At 41.9% G+C, this 18,824-nt stretch overlaps 2 protein-coding genes across 12 annotated transcripts in view; one reads left to right on the top strand and one right to left on the bottom strand.

Annotated features, from left to right (window-relative positions):
• Window positions 1-10,184, bottom strand: part of SNAP47 (synaptosome associated protein 47) — a 31,148-nt gene extending 20,964 nt beyond the window's left edge. The window contains exons 1-2 of one of the 7 annotated variants that reach the window (XM_069778391.1): window positions 10,115-10,184; window positions 1,887-2,442 (exon numbers count right to left, since the gene is read on the bottom strand). In XM_069778391.1, coding sequence (XP_069634492.1) covers window positions 1,887-2,383 — 497 coding nt within the window. In that variant the 5' untranslated portion in view covers window positions 2,384-2,442; window positions 10,115-10,184. Of the gene's footprint in view, window positions 1-1,886; window positions 2,443-2,616; window positions 2,638-2,669; window positions 2,692-2,946; window positions 3,289-6,125; window positions 6,371-8,176; window positions 8,198-10,114 lie in introns of those variants that run through there. The other 6 variants (XM_069778388.1, XM_069778390.1, XM_069778386.1 and 3 more) reach the window with 6 other exon arrangements.
• Window positions 10,185-10,243: 59 nt separating this feature from the next.
• Window positions 10,244-17,904, top strand: JMJD4 (jumonji domain containing 4). 5 transcript variants are annotated; one of them, XM_069778396.1, is made up of 8 exons: window positions 10,244-10,348; window positions 10,916-11,305; window positions 11,420-11,506; window positions 12,127-12,292; window positions 13,430-13,555; window positions 14,277-14,544; window positions 15,263-15,409; window positions 16,242-17,904. In XM_069778396.1, the coding sequence occupies exons 2-8, from the start codon at window positions 11,242-11,244 to the stop codon at window positions 16,551-16,553; spliced, it is 1,170 nt and encodes a 389-aa protein (XP_069634497.1). In that variant the 5' UTR covers window positions 10,244-10,348; window positions 10,916-11,241; the 3' UTR covers window positions 16,554-17,904. The 5 variants fall into 5 exon arrangements, with proteins under 5 accessions (XP_069634497.1, XP_069634498.1, XP_069634494.1 ...); XM_069778397.1 differs by having other exon boundaries at window positions 10,916-11,132; XM_069778393.1 differs by having other exon boundaries at window positions 10,916-11,506.
• Window positions 17,905-18,824: the final 920 nt, after the last annotated feature.

Raw genomic sequence — 18,824 nt, forward strand, 5'->3', positions numbered from 1 at the left:
AACTAAGTGTTAGAACTCCTCAAAAAGCACAGTGCAATTAAAACAGTTTCACTAATGGCTTCTGGGCTGCATTTTAGCCTGAGAGCAAGCTGGCCAAACTCTTCATAATGTATGTAGATATAACAGAATCTCAGCTAACATTTGGTCAATGCCTTCCTTTATTTTTCCATTTCTAAATCAAAGCATCTAGCTCTTCAGGTTCATGAGGACAAATAATACCTCCCAGTGCATCTTAACCCAAAACAAAACTCTCTTCCAAAAACAATGAGCAGGTATTTATTTTCCTACTCATTGTTTATTGCTACAGAACTTTAAAAGCTATTGCTGAAGCTTTCAGATATCTTGGCTTTTCATTAAAGGGTATGGAGAATATCACCAGAATCATTGTGAAATCAACACTTTCTTTTAGACATGATATCCGTCTAAAAACACATGCTTTTTCCAAAAACAACTAGTTTGAACTTTATTGTATTTGTTTCTTCATGCAGGTGTCAGAGCTTCTACGAAGACACTCATAGCTATGTATCTTCAAACACTGCAATACTACCCTTAACCTTACTGTCTATTTTGGACTGCTGTTGAATCCAACCTGCAGCATACAGAATAGCACAGAATAATTCACTTTGAACATTAATCATTAAATAGTAAAGTCATAATGTTCTGATTGAGACACCAACCATTTACTATTCACATTGAGGTCTGCAACAGCTAAAGTTAAGCAACGTCTCAAATGTGCTCCAAATCTCTTATTTCAGTTGTCTAAAGGCAGCATTTGGTGGCTAATTTTTTTTTAATACACTGGCTTAAGTGCCTGACTGAGATTACCACAAATAGTCTAGTACTCCAGTTCTCTCCAGTTTTTGCACCACCACACTCTGCAGACAAAGCTCAGCAGCTCAGTGTTGCTCAACACTGCTCATTTTTTCCTCGAAATGTATTTATTCCACCTAGACCTAAAGGCAGGCAGTATTCCAACTAAGGTTAAAAGCAGTACAGTTTTATAGCACAAATAAGGGAGCGCTGTTTCTATAGGCATTTCCCTCACTACATCTGCACCACAGACCCAATCCTCACTACTGTGTGTAGCTGGGAAGCAAGTTCTTGTGAAGCAAAGTGCAAAAATAAAGCCCTCAACTACACACACTTTGTATGCAAAAAGCAGCCTTAAGAGCTGACTTTCATGCACAGAGAAAGGAGTACAATCTACCTGAACTAAAGATTAACTGGCAGCTGTCTCCTGATAACTCTAGGAAACCATCTCCAACTCAGCAGCTCACCTGCCATATTCAACATTTCCTTTGAAAAGAACCAGAAAAGCAGAACTGTGGTTGTGTTTGCTGTGGAACAGCAAAACAGGCTGGTCCAGGACTGGCAAAATTAACCAAAGCCAACTTCCAGTATTTTTCAATTATGCATATTCTAGGACATCTAATAAAAATGTGAATGCCATACCTTGTCCTTCAGTGGGGATATTAATTTGCAACTCTTTCCCATAACTAGTTGCCTATTCTCTCAAAACTTACAGGTTGTTAATAATTTGGAGACCTCTATCATTTCTGCCAGTTGTGGCTGAAACACATAAGGGCTTGAAGTTATTTGAAGGACAGAGGACAGGTATATATATATACATACACACAACAACTTCACCAGGGTGAAAGAATGTCACACAAAAAGGGAGAGCAGAAATATAGAAACATCTTATAACAAGAACTAGATCCATAAAAGACCACCACAGGCTTAAACTTTCACTGAAAGTCAACAGTTTAGTTTCCTAAAGACATCTGTGGATCTGCCCCACAAATTTCAGACATAAACAATACAATCCCACAACCACTGCTTAGCTCAGAGGATGCCACCCGTACTGTAGCTGCTACAGCATACCGTACCTGTCTGCTACATCCATATCCCCTTCGATCTTGTTGAGTCCTCTCATGATGTTATCAAACTGCTCGCCCTGGTAATGCAGCACTTTTGCTGTGTCTTCCAGTTGCTTCTGCGATCCAGTCAATAACCCGGTCAGTTCTCTTCCCTTTGTTGACTGCAAAGCTGCTGCTTCTGCTCCTGCACCTTGGCTTGACAGCAATTGCTCCCTCCAGAAGTGCTCAAGGATGTTGAATACCACATTTCTGTTGGGTTGCAGAGAACTGAACCAGTGCTTGGTATTCTTCTCTAAGATGGTAAGGGAGCTGAAGATTAAATTTGAAGATTCCTTCTTGATCTCACTGACACTAGAAAGATGGAAGTTGACCAAAAGCTCCCCAGTCTTGTTAGCTGTAAATTTGATCGCAACAGGAGTCAGTGAAAGTCTGCCAGAGACCCATTGTTTGCTGGTGTCCAAGTAGTAAGAACAAGGCCAGCTATGGATACGTATGTCTTCGTTCATCAGCCTGCCGTTCAGATCCTCTTCTTCAAGAACAACGCCCTCAAAGCCAGAAGGAGAAACTAGAATAAAAACAGAAAGAAAAAATAGCAAGAATCCTTAGCAACATATAAAAGCTGATGTTAAAACATACTCATAAATAATTAATCTCATCCACTGCAGGCTTCTAGTACTTTCACTGTAACCTTTCAGGTGCATACCCAAGACAGATTTGGAAATAGCTGCGGATGGCTTACAAAAGTTGGTAACCATTTCTAACCATCCGAATATTTCCTTCGGAAAGGCTCACCCTTTCTTAATAGGACTGTCAATATTATTGCTCTCTCCATAACAGCACTGCCTCCCCTTTTATAATGTTCTCATCATGTTTCAGCATGTGATTTACGACAGCACAAACTTCAAGCGACTACTGCATTAATGCCCTGGATATTTAATAACTGCTGTGCTGTTTCGGACAGGGGAGGTGCTTTATAATTAGATTACTCTCTATGTTCACATGCATATGTTCATATTTTGGGGTGGAGAGGAACCTACCAAAAACAGAATCATGAAAAACTTTTACTAACTTTTCCAAGCCTTTCACATACTCTGTTTTGCTGGAAAGTGATCATGTAAAAATTTTTCCATTCCTCATCTCATCATCAGAAGCAGCTTCCCATAGACCAATAAGTACTGAAGAAAATCCAGAATATACCAAAACGCAAGCTCATCAATATATATCTACAACAATCACAATCAATAACTGGTCCTTCCCCTTCCACTCTGATATCCCAACATCCAGGTATGTTCAGAACATACCCAGAATGTCTATCCAATGCATTCAACAGTGCAGGTGAAAATAAAGTCACAACTGACCAGAACTCTCAATCATTAACAAGCAGAAACACCCAGCCACAAATGGATATACTCTTCAGAAATCGTCACTATCTCAGACCATCACTCTTGGTCTCAGGAGAGACTTGCAAAAATACCTCTTACAAAATTAAAATGGATACTACAACTTCTGATAGAACAACAGAGCCAAAGTAAATGCCTCAAATCTGTAGTATTTGTTCTGTGAAGTATTTGCTGTTGCTCAGTTACTATCAAAGATGTTTGGAAATAGGAGTTTGGGAAGAACTGGAAGCAACTTAGCAGCCCTGCTGGGAAAACCTTGACTGACTCAAGTGGAAATTAAGATGAAAAAGATGCCATAATGGTACTGGAAGAGGTGCTGCTGGTCTGGTACGCAGAGCAACTCCCCACACATGATAGCGGAGCAAGAAGCAGCAGAACTGGCAGAGGCTTAAAAGAGCCAGCAGAACTGACTGTTTACTCAGCATGAAGGGACACAATGTTCAGGGCAATGGTGATTTCACTGCACCTCTGTGACAGGCCATGTTTTCCTGGGAGCCCGTGATGCTATTTGATGACATAATATTAATCTTATAAGACTTGCTCACTGGTATCTGGAATTTCAGTGAGAAAACAAAGAGCTGTCACATGCCTCAGGCCTGGCTCGCTTTCATCAAAACAATCTCAAATTTGGAACGTAAGTTAAATGAAACATATCTGGATTGGCATCTCTCCACATTTCCAAAGAGGCTTCTTGTACCCAAGGGTCAGATTGTTTCCTGTAACATCTCCTTCATAATACTACAGTTTTCAGCACGAACACTGAAGAACAATTACGTTCCACAACTACTTTGTGAACACCCATTATGTAATGGTGATTTAATTACTCACGTATTATCTTCTCAAAGCCTTTGATGTATCATAGCACAATTTACAGATTAGTACCATAACATCATCTCAAGGTGTTCTGCTACTTGGATGGTGCAATAAATGAAAAGTTAGATCTCCACCACAAAATCCCCAGTTAGGCTGACACTGACACTACTTACACCTTTTCACTTCAGTACCATCTGTTCCCCTTAAGGAAATGTCTAGGAATCCTAATGCAAATATAAAAGCTAATAGTCCTTTTTCAGGTAGCACTGGTGTGAATTCCTATAGCACACACTGAAGATCTCCTAGTGCTTTCAGGCTGCTGCATCATTAATATCCCTTAAATAGAGCACTCCAACCCTGAGTCCAGTTCCAATGACGTCTTTTATTAAATATATTCAACACTTCAGTATTACCGAGATAAGGACTACACATGATATGTCACATTCTTCAAAAATCTTTACTTTGGTTTTCATACCTTATTTCCATGGCATTATGAATTTTAGTGATGCAAATGGAAAAAATAAGCCAGAAGTTTAAAGGGAAAATTCTCAATCTGTTTTGGCCTAATAAAACCACAGTCCTAGAGAGACAAATTCACACTGTACTGTGGGCAAAAGCCCACAGAATTCTGATTTAAATGAGTAGCTATAGCCAACAAAACAATGACAAGTTCTAGGAAATATTATTTCTTTTTCAATCATTTGCTACATAACTTCATAATTTGGAGAAAAAGCTAAAAGGCCTCAATTCCTCCATCTAGAAAAAGAAGGTAACTCCTCTAATACAGCAAGGTTAGATCAGACAGATCTGATGTAGATAATTCTTTTTTCCAGCTTGGTTGGGCTTTGTGAGTAGCCAATCATGATTTTATTTAAAGGTTATTTTCTTCCTGTCATACACAAAGAAACAGTGAAAAGAAAAATACTTTCTAAAAATCAAATGTGACTGCAAAGAAACAAACATCAGCAGTGGGATTCCAAAACAGCCGTAAGCAGAACAGGGGCTTTTACAGGATATTTTAAGTGGAAAATGTTTCTAATATGGATACACAGTTATGTACTAATAATGGTGTATTTTTTGTTACTATAACCGACAACTATGTCAGTTTAAACAACAACATAAATTACATTAGTGCTGAAATCAGTGACAGTTGAAACTAAATCATGTTATAGCTTTATTAATCAGGATTTACAAACAAATCCAAGTTAAGTTTAACTGTTTGACACTACCTAGATATGAAGCAAATACAATAGCGAACAGATGATAACAAAAAATAAACGTCTTGTATTACACCCTCAATCTTCCCGTATCCTAAACATACTGCAGAGGCAAATGAAATTTACTGAAAGACCTCCCATCAGACCCAGAAAAAAAAAATTTTCAAATGAATCAGCAGCCTCCCAATTTATCAAAAAAGTGCGTCACATTTGGGAAAGCAGTAGATCCCACCCCATACAAAGTACCTGACATCTCCTTTCCCAACCCTGTGCAAGTCTTTGCCACTTACACTAGTTTCTGAATATCTCATAAACACCAGCACGCTGCTCACAACAAGCTGTTGCCCTAAGATGTTATTTTATAAATAACATATATAAATAATGATGAAACCAAGACACTGAAAGATTATACGCCTTGCAGAAGATCACAAGGGAAACCTGGAACTAAATGCAGGTTTCTCAATGCTCACTGCTGGGACGGGCACCACAGAACACAACGTCATCTGAAAAACAACTCCTAGACCTTGCTAAGAGCAACAGCCACATTCAATCAGGCACAGCCGTACAAGGGAGGCAAGGAGAAATTGTAAATGAGCAAACAACTCTTAAAGGTTTGTAAAATCTCAGCCTAAAGCCCATTTTCACAGGCTAAGAGTTTCACAAACTCTCTCCAACCACCACTAGCTCCCCATCAAGACAGCATTTTCTCTCAAGCCTGCTCCCTACCATTAACACTGTGAAAATACTAATGTCTGAATGCAGTCTCACAACTGCACCATAAAAAAAGATCTTCCTAAACCATATCTCAAGCTCCTTACCTCTATCTGTAGATGCAAAAGTCTCAGGCAGCCTTTTGGGGGCTGCTGCCTTTACAGAACTGTCCATCCGTAGGTAGAATTTTTTTCCCAAGTATTTCTTTCTCTTCAAAGTCCAAAAGAGCAGGTAAAAAAACCTGAAGCTAAAGCAAAAATCCTACAATGCCCGTTACCAAAAGGAAAAATATATATAATAGAGAACGTATATTTAACCCTGGATCTAAGAGTAAAACAAGTCCTCTCAGTCCAGGAGAAGAAATGAAGCAGTCACTTGACCTGTGTATATATATATATGTGTACATGCCTTGGGTCTTATGACTTTTGACTCACCTGAGAGCTTAAAGGCTTTGCCTGATAGTCAGCTCCTTTCTGTGCCTGAGGCCAGAATTTCCAAGCAAAAACCTATTTGGTAATTAAATCCATTCATTGTTCCAGGACATTTTTCCCCAATATAATGACGTTTTAATTACCATCAGACCTACATGACTTTTTTTTTTCTTCTCTTTCTCCTTTCTCAGAGAAGAAATTTAAACCTTGCAGAAATATGGATGTATGTAAGGATAGCCAAGATTGATTCTATTCAACAATGAAAACAGTCATCAATGTTACAGAACATAGCTACAATTTATAAACATTCAACAGCATACTATAATCTAACCCAAGACTTCAAGGAGTCAGATTAAGACACATGAGAAATTTTACCAAAGTTAAACAAACAAAAGAAGAAATGGTCACAATTATTTGAAGTTAGCTGCAAAAAGGCACTAAATATGTACTTCACCTATGACACTCATGGATTGTGTCATATAATGTCGGGCATTTACCTGTGATTACGTTTTTTCAGCAGCTAAGAACCATCATTGTCCTATTACTTTTGTAACTCTATTCTCCTCAATACTAAAGAAACTTCTTAGTCTCATCTACTGGCAGTACTTTGCCTTTTGTAAAACAGAACCTTGCCTCTGCTTCTCTCTTATTAGCTTGTACAGCACCTACATGGAGGACACCTCATCATACTTGAGCTGTGCAATGAAAAGCAGTGTTAAATATACCGACTTCATCTCTGATGTAAACAGTGAGCTCACCACTAAAGACCAAATAGCTCAGCTACTGTCCTTCAAAACGAAAAGATTCCCCCCACACACACACTTCCTAAAGTTTTGACAATCCCATTTCAGAAACGCTGAGCTAGAGGCCTTCTGTCACTTACACAGCTGTTTTACTATAAGCAACTATTACTTGAAATTCAGGATCTCTCTCCCCTTCTCCTCCCATCATTTTATTTCAACCCCACCACCTGAAGTTCAGCATTACGTCACTCACCATTCTATTCCTCCTAAAACATGACTAGCAATTCCTTATATTACAAGACATGGAATATTCATGGTTTTGTAAAATACACTGAAAAAAGCCTCACCTGCAATAAAACATACCATTTCAGTATTCCCACCCAGAAATAAACAAAAAAAACCCACAACAAAAGAAAAAAACCCCAAACAACCAAAAACCAAAACAAAAAAACAACCAACAGATCTAAGTCCTTCAGAATACCATGCAAAGGACTAGGTTCGCAGAAAAAAAAAAAAAATAAACAAATGGCTTTAAATTACTTGTAAATGCAGTCAAGAATAGGTTTATAAACTTGAGAGGGGTACAGTCCTTAAACCATTTCCCTGTATGCAGTGGAAGAGGAAGTGACATCTAAATGATTTCACAATAAATTCCTTCATATTTTTTGAAGAACTATGTTTGCCTACACATTTGTCTACAGACTGACATATGCAGTCTCCCCCAATCTGGGCTCCCCAACATCAACACATTATCCAGATCCCATAAATCACCTCTTTTTTTAGCAAAGAGTTTGTCTTTTTGACACATCTGCCCCCAAACCAACTGCAGTACCATACACAGCTACACAAAGCAGCATACAGCAAGAACTAGGATTAGCATCAGAGGTGTGGATTATATTTCCGGCAGCGTCACCACAACATTGTATAAATTCTTTAGCTAACACATAACTCCGTGGCTGCTTCTATAAAAAGGGGGTGACTCACCTTGTCTTGTGAAGTGCTTTGAGATCATTCAGTGTAATGTAAGCATTACTAATTAGTCCAGGTACAAGGTGATGCTACATACAGTGGGAGAAGGTGCTGTCAGCTCACGAGCAGGACACCATCCCCTTGCAATGTGTCTACCTCAGAGCCTCCAAAATTTAGTCACAGATTTTTCTCACCTGCCCTTGGTAATCATCTGCAGAACATTTCTGCACACGTTTCTAATGTGTTGGTGTTTGTTTACTTTTCCTCCTCCTTCATGGCTGAAGTTTCCATAGGGTCATTATCTTTGATGGTTTATTCCCAAAGCTACCATCTGACAAATTATGAGTTTAACACTCCTGTGAGCCCAACAACCCTCATTATAAAAAAGTTTATAAGGTCTATCACATGACTTTCCCCTCTTTTTTAACTAAAGGCCTAAAACGCAGTTCTACCAGTTTTCTAACTACAATTCTCCAAATGTTGCGACAAGACCTAAAGTACTCAGGGGTGACCCTCCAGGAGGTGCAGCAGGCATAGACACACAGTACCTCTCTACTATGGCACACAGAGAAATTCAGCTCTCCTCATCTGAAAAGATCCCACTAAAGAACAGCTCCAGACTGAGGGGCTTCTCCACATCAACATGTTTCCAACCTTCTACAGAAAAAATATTTTGATCCCACTCCATTTCTGATACAAAGCAACTTTATAGCAGACCAAAGTCCCACCACCCTCTCCCAAATACATTTAAGTATGCGACTGCCTCAGTTCCCATCCTTTAACCCACACCAGCCCCTATAGCATCTGGGTTAAACCTTATCAGCCTTCCTTTCAATCTTCACCCTGTCTCCACCTCTCCAACCCAAAACACAGACACATCTACACTTCCCAAACCTTGCTCCCCTGCACCCTCACCTCAGGCTGAACCCTCCTCTGTTCTCCTTCTTTCCCTGCACAGCTCTCTCACCTCTCCTTCCCCAATGCCATCCCCAAGACTCATGATTTCCTTCCCTCAAGCTAGAACTCCCCCCTCCCAAAAAACATTTCCACCCGTTTCTCTTTCTTTTTCCCAGTACAGTCTTCCTTCTCCTATCCCAAACACACCATAGTCACCTGCTACACCAGATCTTTACCCAGTACCTGTCCTCTTCCCAGTACCAGAAGAGACCCCATTTTTTTCCTAGTCCTACTAGAGAAAGCCATAGGTCAATCACCCAAAATCCTCTTCTCTCCTTCACTGCTAGGCCAGGCTGCACCACAATCCTCATCTCTCCCTCTGCCACAGCGCTAAGACAAACTGATCTGTACAGCTCTCTGATCTCTTTTCCCTGGTATTCAGTGATAGGACGCATGGGAATGGTTCAAAGCTGCACCAGGGGAGGTTTAGACTGGACATTAGGAAGCATTTCTTCACTGAGAGGGTGGTCAAACACTGGAACAGGCTTCCTAGACAGGTGGTCGATGCCCCTAGCCTGTCAGTGCTTAAGAGGCATTTAGACAGTGCCCTTAATAACACGCTTTAACTCGGTCAGCCCTGAATCGGTCAGGCAGTTGGACTAGACGATCGTTATAGGCCCCTTCCAACCGAAATAGTCTATTCTATTCCAATCAAACCCCCACACCTTCCCCAAGGCCAGACTCACCTCCCCCCTCCATGTCTCTCCTTCCCCTACCTATAAATCAGCTACCCCGACCCCCATTCCCATCACCCTCCCTCCACTCTAAGCCAGACCCCCATCCCTTCCCCTAGGCCAACCCCCAACCTCTCCATCCTCATCCTCCTCTCAAGCTTAGGCCAAACCACCCTTCCCACCCCCCTACCCAGACACCCCCAACCTCCACCTTTCCTCCAAACCTCGCCTAGGCACCCCACCACCCCCCCACTCTCCCCTTTTCCCTCAATTCCAACCCGATCCCCCCCCCCTCCTCCTCACAACCCGGCCCCACACCCACCTCCCCTCAGCGCAGCGCGGGAAGACGACGGCGATCACCCCGCATCGACGCTCTGCGCCTGCGCCCGCCGCCCGCCGCTATTGGCTGAGCCGCCCTCGGGTTGTTCACCCTCTCTCATTCCCCCCCCCGGGCCCCGCCATCTCAGCGCTGAGGTTCCGTGAGCGGCTGCGGGAGTCTCGACCCTCCGCCTCTGCCGCCGCTCGCCCCGGGGTTCTCCCCCGCGGAGGGTAGGGGGTGAGTATCCCTCCTCCGCTGTCCTCTCCGTTTTTGCGGGCCGGGGATGCGCGGCCGGACCGGGAGTTCAAGGCGGGGACGGTGTGTGCGACGTCCTGTGGTGTCCGGGTTCCCCCCCCCCCCCTCCGGTGGAGCTCTGTGAGGGGGGAACCGCCTCATGGCGGCCCCGCTCTCCGCGCCCTCAGCAGCCCGGTCTCCCCTTCACCCCCCGTGTCTCCCCTCTCCTGAAGCCCATCCCTGCAGGGTATGTGGCCTCATTTGCCCTCGGGCCTCCTCCCTCCCGCTCTGTGCTCAGTCTCCCCCCGGCCTTCCCAGACACTTCCCTTTTATTCACCATTATCTACCTTCTTTTTTTATTATTTTTACCTGTAACTGCTGCCTGGCCCATAGAGAAAGGTCTGGGGAGGGTGGGGGGTACCAGAGCTTTTATCTTCTCCTGACAAAGGGGTGAGTCCCAGTACGGTTTCCCGGGGCCCCAAATATTTAGGGGGTTTCCTTCTCTCCAACCCTGCAATTAATTCATTTAGCAGGGATATCCCACTGAAATGAATGTTTCTGCTCTTTTAGGAAGGAACCAGCCTCTGCTGGTCATCCCCAGAGAACGTGGTCGCCCTGGCAAGAAGGTGATGGAAAAGCAACATCTTCAACATCCATAGGGTGACTTTGTTGTCAGATATCCCACCAGCATTAAGCTTTATAAACTATGGAAGATCCTAATTAGCCCAATGTGGTGAGATGATCCTGCGTGACTTCTTGTTTTACCTCTGGCCGTTTATATTTTCCTGTGAGTTTTCATGGATTTAGAGACTCAAGTCATGTTTTAAAGCAGGTTTTTTTGCCATAGCATCTGGTCAACGCTGTCTTGGCTAAGCCAGGAAGGGTATCCAGCCTGCATGGACAGGGCAACATTTGCCTGTTCCACTGCCTTTTTTCGTGACTATAACAGTTCGTCTCAGGGTGCGTTCTGTCTCCCCGGAGGTCACGTTGACTTTATTGAAAAAGTAGAATCATTCACTTACTCAGACTTTTTCCGGGATTATTTGATTCCCAACCATCCCTGTATTTTCTCAGCTAAGTTCACTGAAGACTGGGGCAGCAGGAGAAATTGGGTTACTTGGGATGGAAAGCCTAACTTTGATCATCTGCTGCAGAAGTTTGGTAAGTCATGGCATTTTTAATACCTAATTAAAACATGTATGATAAATGACACAGCTTTTTTTAAATCGTAGGGATAGAACCACTGGACAAAACCAAGCAATTCTCCAGACTTTTTTCTAGGTTAATACCTTAATTTTCTATACTTATACTTTTATGTTTTGCAGATTCCAATCTCTCATTTTTTCCCACAATGAAATAAAATTAAAAGTGTTATATAATTTAACCATACCAATTTATATACCTGCTTAACATTAACCAGAGGAGCAGCCTGCCATTTTCCCCAGGCAAGGGGAAGGTATTCTGTAGTTACAGTGAAATACCTCTTGATGCTGTAAAATATTAGTATATTTAACAGGAATCAATACCCCACTTCTAATGTAGTTTAAGAGAAGAATTCAGGTCATGTTAAATAAATAACTTCTGGTCTGAATCATGCTTGCCTAGAATTACAGTGTTGGTAGTGAGAGCTGGGCTAGGGATTGTTGCTTTATGTGTTTGTACTGTATTTAGCATTATAGGGCCCAGATTTTAGAGGCTGCTGCAGTGGATAATGTTAAGGGAGTTCAGTTTCAGTATCAGTTATTCCATCCCCACCTGGTCTCAAAGAGTTTGTATTTCAGGAGAGGCTGTAGTACCTGTTGCCAACTGTGATGTCAAGGAGTACAATTCTAACCCAAAGGAGGAGCTCCCCTTCAAGGAGTATATAAAGTACTGGAAAGAGTACATTAAAAATGACTACCGTTCATCCCGAGGGTGCCTTTATCTAAAGGACTGGCACCTGAGCAGGTAAGAGAACACTGTGGAAACCCTGCGTGCCGTGCACAGCAAAGAACTGCTGTGGAGCCTTAATGCTCATCTTCTAATGCCTGAGCGTTTAAATGCCACCAGTGTTGGTTTTTAGCACCTGCCCACCAAAATATCAGTCTTACACTGAACTGTTCCTTGGGTACTTCACATGACAAGATCCTTAAACATGTCATCATTTCCTGAAGAGGCTGACATTCTTGAGCGCTTTCCTTTTCATCTACGTTTTAAATGACTATATGTTATCCCTGTGGAAACCGTGTGGCTGGAACATTTGGCTTTTGTTTGACTGCTACAGTGCAAACCTTACTTCTTAAAAAGAAGGGGAACATTTCTAATTATGTTTAATTCAGTGAGCATCTGTGAGTTATAATCCTTTATTATCCATTTTCTTTTCTGTTATCCTTCCCTCTCGTTAAAGTTCTCTTCACCCTGTTCTGGCTTTCCTTCTCCTCCAGCCTGCTGCTTGCGAGGTGGATGCATTGTCCATTCCCCATGTCTGTGTAGGACTTTTATGTCTTTTCATTCAAATCTCTTCTTCCTCAAGCGTATCCTGCTCTTAATCCAACTTTCTTGTGATCAGCTCTTGTTTTCATTTTTGAGTGCACTAGTGATTTGCAATAGAGGAAATTTGTCAGTCTCTGCCTCTCTGTTTGTCTGCTTTCCCAGACACCAGTTCTGTGGCTTGCTACAGAAAGTCTGCACTTGCAGCCTAGGATGAGCAGCATAACCTGTGGGAGAAGGCCACACACTTGGCAAAATCCCACAGCCTGGCTTCCCTCCTAACCCTCACACCCCCAACATGTCATCCAGTTGGACAAGCAGTCTCGCAGGCATCTCATCTAAAGAGAATGTGTTTATTAGGAACTGTCTTTGCTGTAATTAGGAGGAGTTTCCCAAATAACAGTTAACCTTTACAGCTTTCCTGGGAAACAGAAAAGCACTATTGTGTGCATTTTGCATGCAACTCAGAGTTGTCATTGATATAAAGGAGATGGCAGCTAAGTATTGGCCTGCTAGAGACCTGATTGGTCTTTGCATCTGGGTTTTGGAACCTGAGGTAGAAGGAGCAACGTTGCATTTTTCTGAGACCCATTTCCAACACGTTATCTTTTTAAGAGCTTTCCCCGAGCAAGATGTGTATACAACCCCTGTGTATTTCTCATCCGACTGGCTGAATGAATACTGGGATGCTATAGCTGTGGATGATTACCGGTTTGTCTACATGGGACCTAAAGGTTCATGGTAAGGCAATGTGGTTTCTGTCATTCTTGCATACTCTTTCTTTAAGATTAATATTACAGGGGTTTATCACATTGTCCTTCAGGGTAGCATCATGCTGCAGAGGCAGTGTGGCCTTACTGTACAGTGTTATATCTGAACCCAGCCAGTCTTGTTTCTCAAGCAGCTCATTTGGTTCTGGATGTGAGCTGTCCTTATGCAGTCAGCTAAAGTGCTTTTGCGTTTCAAAAAGCCCTGAATTGTGCACACAAAATCTGCAAAAATTGTCAGCTAGCTTATGTAATAAGGTTTTGGAGCAGAAACTCCCTGGAGATCATCAGCCACTTGTGATTTGCAGAGTCAACAGAAGCCGTGGAGGGGCGCTGATGAGTTGGTCAAATATTTTGCAGGTGAAAATTTTAAATCCAGCGTTGGTGATAAAGTTGCATTTACAGTATTCTCATCAGTTCACATCCCAGAATCTCCTGCCACTGAGCTGTTTGTGGGACAGATTCAAAACTAACTGATGGAGAAGCAGAGAGGATATAAGAGACTGCAATACTGTGTAGATATATTAGCCTCTTAATACATAAAACAATCAAAATTAAATTAAGAGGATGACAGTGTGGGATCAGGTTTGCATAGTAGAGGTTGATTCTGTGTGTATGTGTGATTCTCAGAGACTTTAATTCTTCTTACAGCTTTTAGGCGTTGTCTTTACTTAAACCTCTGATTTGCCCCACAGGACTCCATTCCATGCTGATGTCTTCCGTTCCTATAGCTGGTCGGCCAATATATGCGGGAGAAAGAAATGGCTGTTATACCCCGCAGGACAGGAGGAGTATCTGAAAGACCGCCATGGCAACTTGCCCTTCGATGTGACTGCACCTAGTCTTCAGGACAGGAGTGTTTACCCTCGCTACAACCAAAGTCAACCCCCTGTTGAAATTGTGCAGGAAGCAGGGGAGATAGTCTTCATCCCCAGTGGATGGCATCATCAAGTTTACAATCTGGTAAGATAACTGATACCTTTTCATAACGTGGAGAGATAATCAGGCAGCAGGCTTGAATCTGATCAAACTTTTATTGCCACAGCCTGTTGTGGATGCCAAAAGTCTAACTGGGCTGCAAAAAAGTTTAGAGAGATTCACAGACGAAAGGTCTATCAGTGGCTGCTCAAGATGATGGCTAAGAGGAAGCCTGAACTCGTAAGCTCCTTGTTTCATTGACCACTGGAAGCTGGAAGACTGTACAATTGAAGAAGCTGGCTGAACCCTCTTTTCTTATGCTTTTCCTCATTAGATGCTACTAGTCACTGAGAAATAGGATGCTAGGTGAGGTGGACTTATGGTGAAGTTGTTAATCTTGGTTTCTAACTGTAAATTGTAATTTAATAATGGAAAATGCTAGCAAATTGGTCTTCATGATTACAAACCAAAATTAACAAACTTGTTCCTTTCTCCCCACCACCTTCTCCCACCTTTGTAGCGTTAAAAGGTATGCTCAGACAGAGGAACTAGAGACATTTGCTGATTTAGGGTGAAACAAGCTTTGGTTGTCCAGGGACATTAGGAAGAGACAGCCTTTCAACATAATGGTGGTAGTGGTGCCAAAGAAGCATTTCCCTTGCTGAGGAACATGATTTTACGTTTTGTGGCATCAGTGATGTTACAGCTGTTTTCTCGCACTTTCTTGCGTAGACCCTAGTAACCATTTAAATTATTCCTTCAGGAGGATACTATTTCCATTAACCACAACTGGGTGAATGGCTGCAATGTGGCTATAATGTGGTGCTTCCTCCAGGATGAATTAGCAGCTGTCCAGCGGGAAATCAATGAATGGAAGGACCCTATGGATGATTGGCACCTACAATGCCAGGTATAACAACATGATGCTGGCTGCCTGACTCTCTATTAGAGGATCATGTATTTCCAGGGTGCATTTCACCGCCTTGAGATTTCTGAGACACACAAGTCCTTAACCTCATACATGGAATTCATACATGTTTCATATGGAAGTAGGAACTAGTGACAGCTTCATTTTGCAGGAAATCAAGTATTACTTTAGTCAGATAGGGAAAGGCATGTGCCAGTGCATATTTGCTATGTCAACTTCTGCTCTTCAACTATCAAGGTTAGTATTAGCAGCAAGATCAATCCTTTATGTAGTATTTATGTTCCCCTTTATAATTTATAAGTGCTTTTTCATGTAAACAGAAGAACTGGTAAGACAGACCCCACACAGAAGAACTGGTTTGAAGATGATTCATGATAAAACAGTGAATCTGAAACAAGCAAAATTAAGGTGAAGGTGGCAGCAGGTTTCTGTGTCTGCATGTCTGCAAAGTGATGCTTTCAGAACACATAAATACACTGAGCAGTTTTGTATGCTTCCAAAATCTTAAGTATGAAACAAATGTAACGTTTATTTCTGGATGCTGTTACTGCTGCTAGGATGATATCCTTCAAAACAAGTTTCAAAGAACACAGCCATTTAATACTTAGAAGAAACAAGACTGTTGCTTTTGGGGCTAGTGGCATTTCAAGTAAGGTAAAGAATTTTAGTGCCACTGGGGAATTACAGAAATATGCTTACACATGGTTACTAATTCCAGATAGTTACTAGCTTGATAAAATATGCTTTTGTAATTCGTACTGTAAATAAAAGAGAGTTGTTTCCATTTCAATGCAGGTTTTTTTTTTTCCCCTAGTTGATCATGAAGTCTTGCACGGGTATAGACTACAAAGAGTTCTACAACTTCCTCAAAGTTATTGCAGAGAACAGGATTTCTGTCTTGGAAAACGGCCTCGATGATGAAGCTTCGGCAAAGAACACTCCAAAAGCAGCCATTTCCACCTTGGGCATGCTCCATGCAGTGTTTGATTTAAAGAGGACTGTGAAGGTGTTAACATCATTGAGTGCTAATGAAGATTTCAAGAAACTAGACCTGACGTCACTTTCTCCACCTCCGGAGGCATTGCTCCACCACTTGAAAGCAGCAATAGATACAGCACTACTCTAACTTCCTATTTATTCAGTTCTTTGTAAAATGAACCTTTTGCAAAATGGGTGTTTGTAGAAGACTGACTCCTCCCTGTTTAATCACTGTTGCAGTTTTAAGTACAAAGAGCCTTAATATAGAGTGGGGAGAGAGTACGTTCATAGGAAGACTAAGTTGACACCATTTGAGTATCTGGAGTAATCGAACAGGAAAAAAATCTCAGATAAAGGAAAAACCCAAATCATGTTAGTATTATATTATGACCCCTACTACTGAGTGCGCATTCAGGGAAGGGGAATAGAAGTTCTCTGTGGACCAAGCTTAGTTCTGTCAGGGCTAAACACTAAGACTGCAGTGGTCTGCACCATATTCCCTCTGCTTCCAAGAGCACTGTACACAGACAGCAAACCTGTACTGCAGGCTCCAGCAGTTAAGCTCTGCTTTGTCTGGTCACAGCTAAATTACTTTAAGACCTGTCCTGCTTCCAGGTGCAGCTCAGTTCAGTGTTTTGGTTTTGTTTTTTTTTATGTGACCCTAGTTAGTTGGCTTCCATTGACGCCTGAGCTGGCTGAACAGCTGTAGCCTGGATGTGGAAGAGCTGACTGTACTAGTGTCCTGTACAGTGGTATCTCTCTAAAGGTGAAAGTCTCAGGTAGGGTCAGCTTTCATACTGCTCCAAGGCCTGCAGGATTTAATTTAACATACTAATCAGGAAGCTGGAGTCCTGATTGCAAATTAGTGCAGATAGCAAATCTGCCACTAATAATTAAGCATGTGATCCACCCAAGCTCAAAAGGAGGAACTTGAATGTACTCTTGCATTTCTACACGCTATTTCAAGGCACAGTATTTTATCGAGCAGAGATTTGATTAATCAGGGAAGCTAGCAAGTAGCCTCATATTATCTCCTAAAAAAAGCCATGCTGTTAACACACCAAATAGCACTACTGCATGGTTATATAGCACAATTTGCAACCTGAATGCTCCCCTTGGGCTAAAAGAGTATTTCCAGTGAAGCATGCCTCTTGCTTTTACTGGTTGGTGAGAAAGCCTAGAAGCACAAACGGCTGCACACTGTTACCTTAGTTGCCCCTTTAGGGCTCACTTGAATTATAGCTCAAGAACTTCCTCAATTTTCAACCAGATGACCAGTAAGAGCAACTAATAACCGTATGTTTAGAAAGTACAATAGTAGACATCCTCAGCAGGCTGAAAAATCACATTGTTTTTTAGATAATCCTGTGGAGTTTGTACATGCATGCATTTTGCATGTCCTATTTTCTAGTAGAAGTTCTGCATTTTGAGTAGGAAGTGGTACCTGAAATTAAAATCAATACCCAGAGCATGGAAGAATGCAGTCTGGAGAAAACAGACCTCTTTTCTTTTTTTTTTTTTTTTTAACAGCTGTGACTACATCTCAGTGATTCAACCTTCTGGCAGGGTGTTTCTTTAGACTGGAAAACTGCCAGTTTTAAGCAACTCTGAAATTAAAAGTTCACAGCTGTTACTTATGTCTGTTTACATTCTCAAAGACAGGCAGCTGGAGCTTTCTTCCTTATATGAATAAGGTGAGATTTCATAGAGGTGAGAAGCAATGGTTTAAAGCTGACAATCAGTGTACTGGTAGGAAAGCATGGTTTTGGTCTTGTATTCCCCAGTCTCACTGCATGCTGTGCAACTGGTATTGGCACCAACCACTTTAAACACTGCAATTTTATAAAGCGCTTGCTTAGATGAACAGTACTTTTCATTTCATGTGTGAAACCAGCAAAAATACAAGTCTAGCTGTTACACCAAGAACCCAGTATCTCAACGTACCCAGGATAGGTTTAGACACTGTACTGTCCGGCAGATTACATCCTCATTTCATGGATGGCATGAGTTTGCTGTGATGCAAAAATCCAGGCAGCAGTTCTTAGGGAAGAGGCATAATTTCTGCAGTTAGTTCCTCTTCCCTGTGGAATAGAGTTAAGGAAGGGAGAAGATAGGCCAACATGGTAGGGAAGGTGGGTCTCAACTACTCACTCTCACTTTCTCTTCACCTGAGCTGTCTCTGCACAACAGCATCTTCAGCTCTGAAGATGTGTAACAGCCATCTTTCATAGGGCCTGCTAATGCTTAGTGTGATCAGTGTGAGACAATGGGGTCAAAAATAGTACTTTAATTGCAGGAAATGATCTTAAAGTTTAAGCCATTTTCTCCTTATTGATTTGGCAGGGAACAGAAGCAAAAAAAATTAGTTTTATTGACAGTCTCTCTTACAATTACATTAGGAAACTAATTTGTAGTTCAA

The sequence above is a fragment of the Haliaeetus albicilla genome, chromosome 2, assembly GCF_947461875.1.
Source record: "Haliaeetus albicilla chromosome 2, bHalAlb1.1, whole genome shotgun sequence".
In the NCBI taxonomy this organism is placed as follows: domain Eukaryota; kingdom Metazoa; phylum Chordata; class Aves; order Accipitriformes; family Accipitridae; genus Haliaeetus; species Haliaeetus albicilla.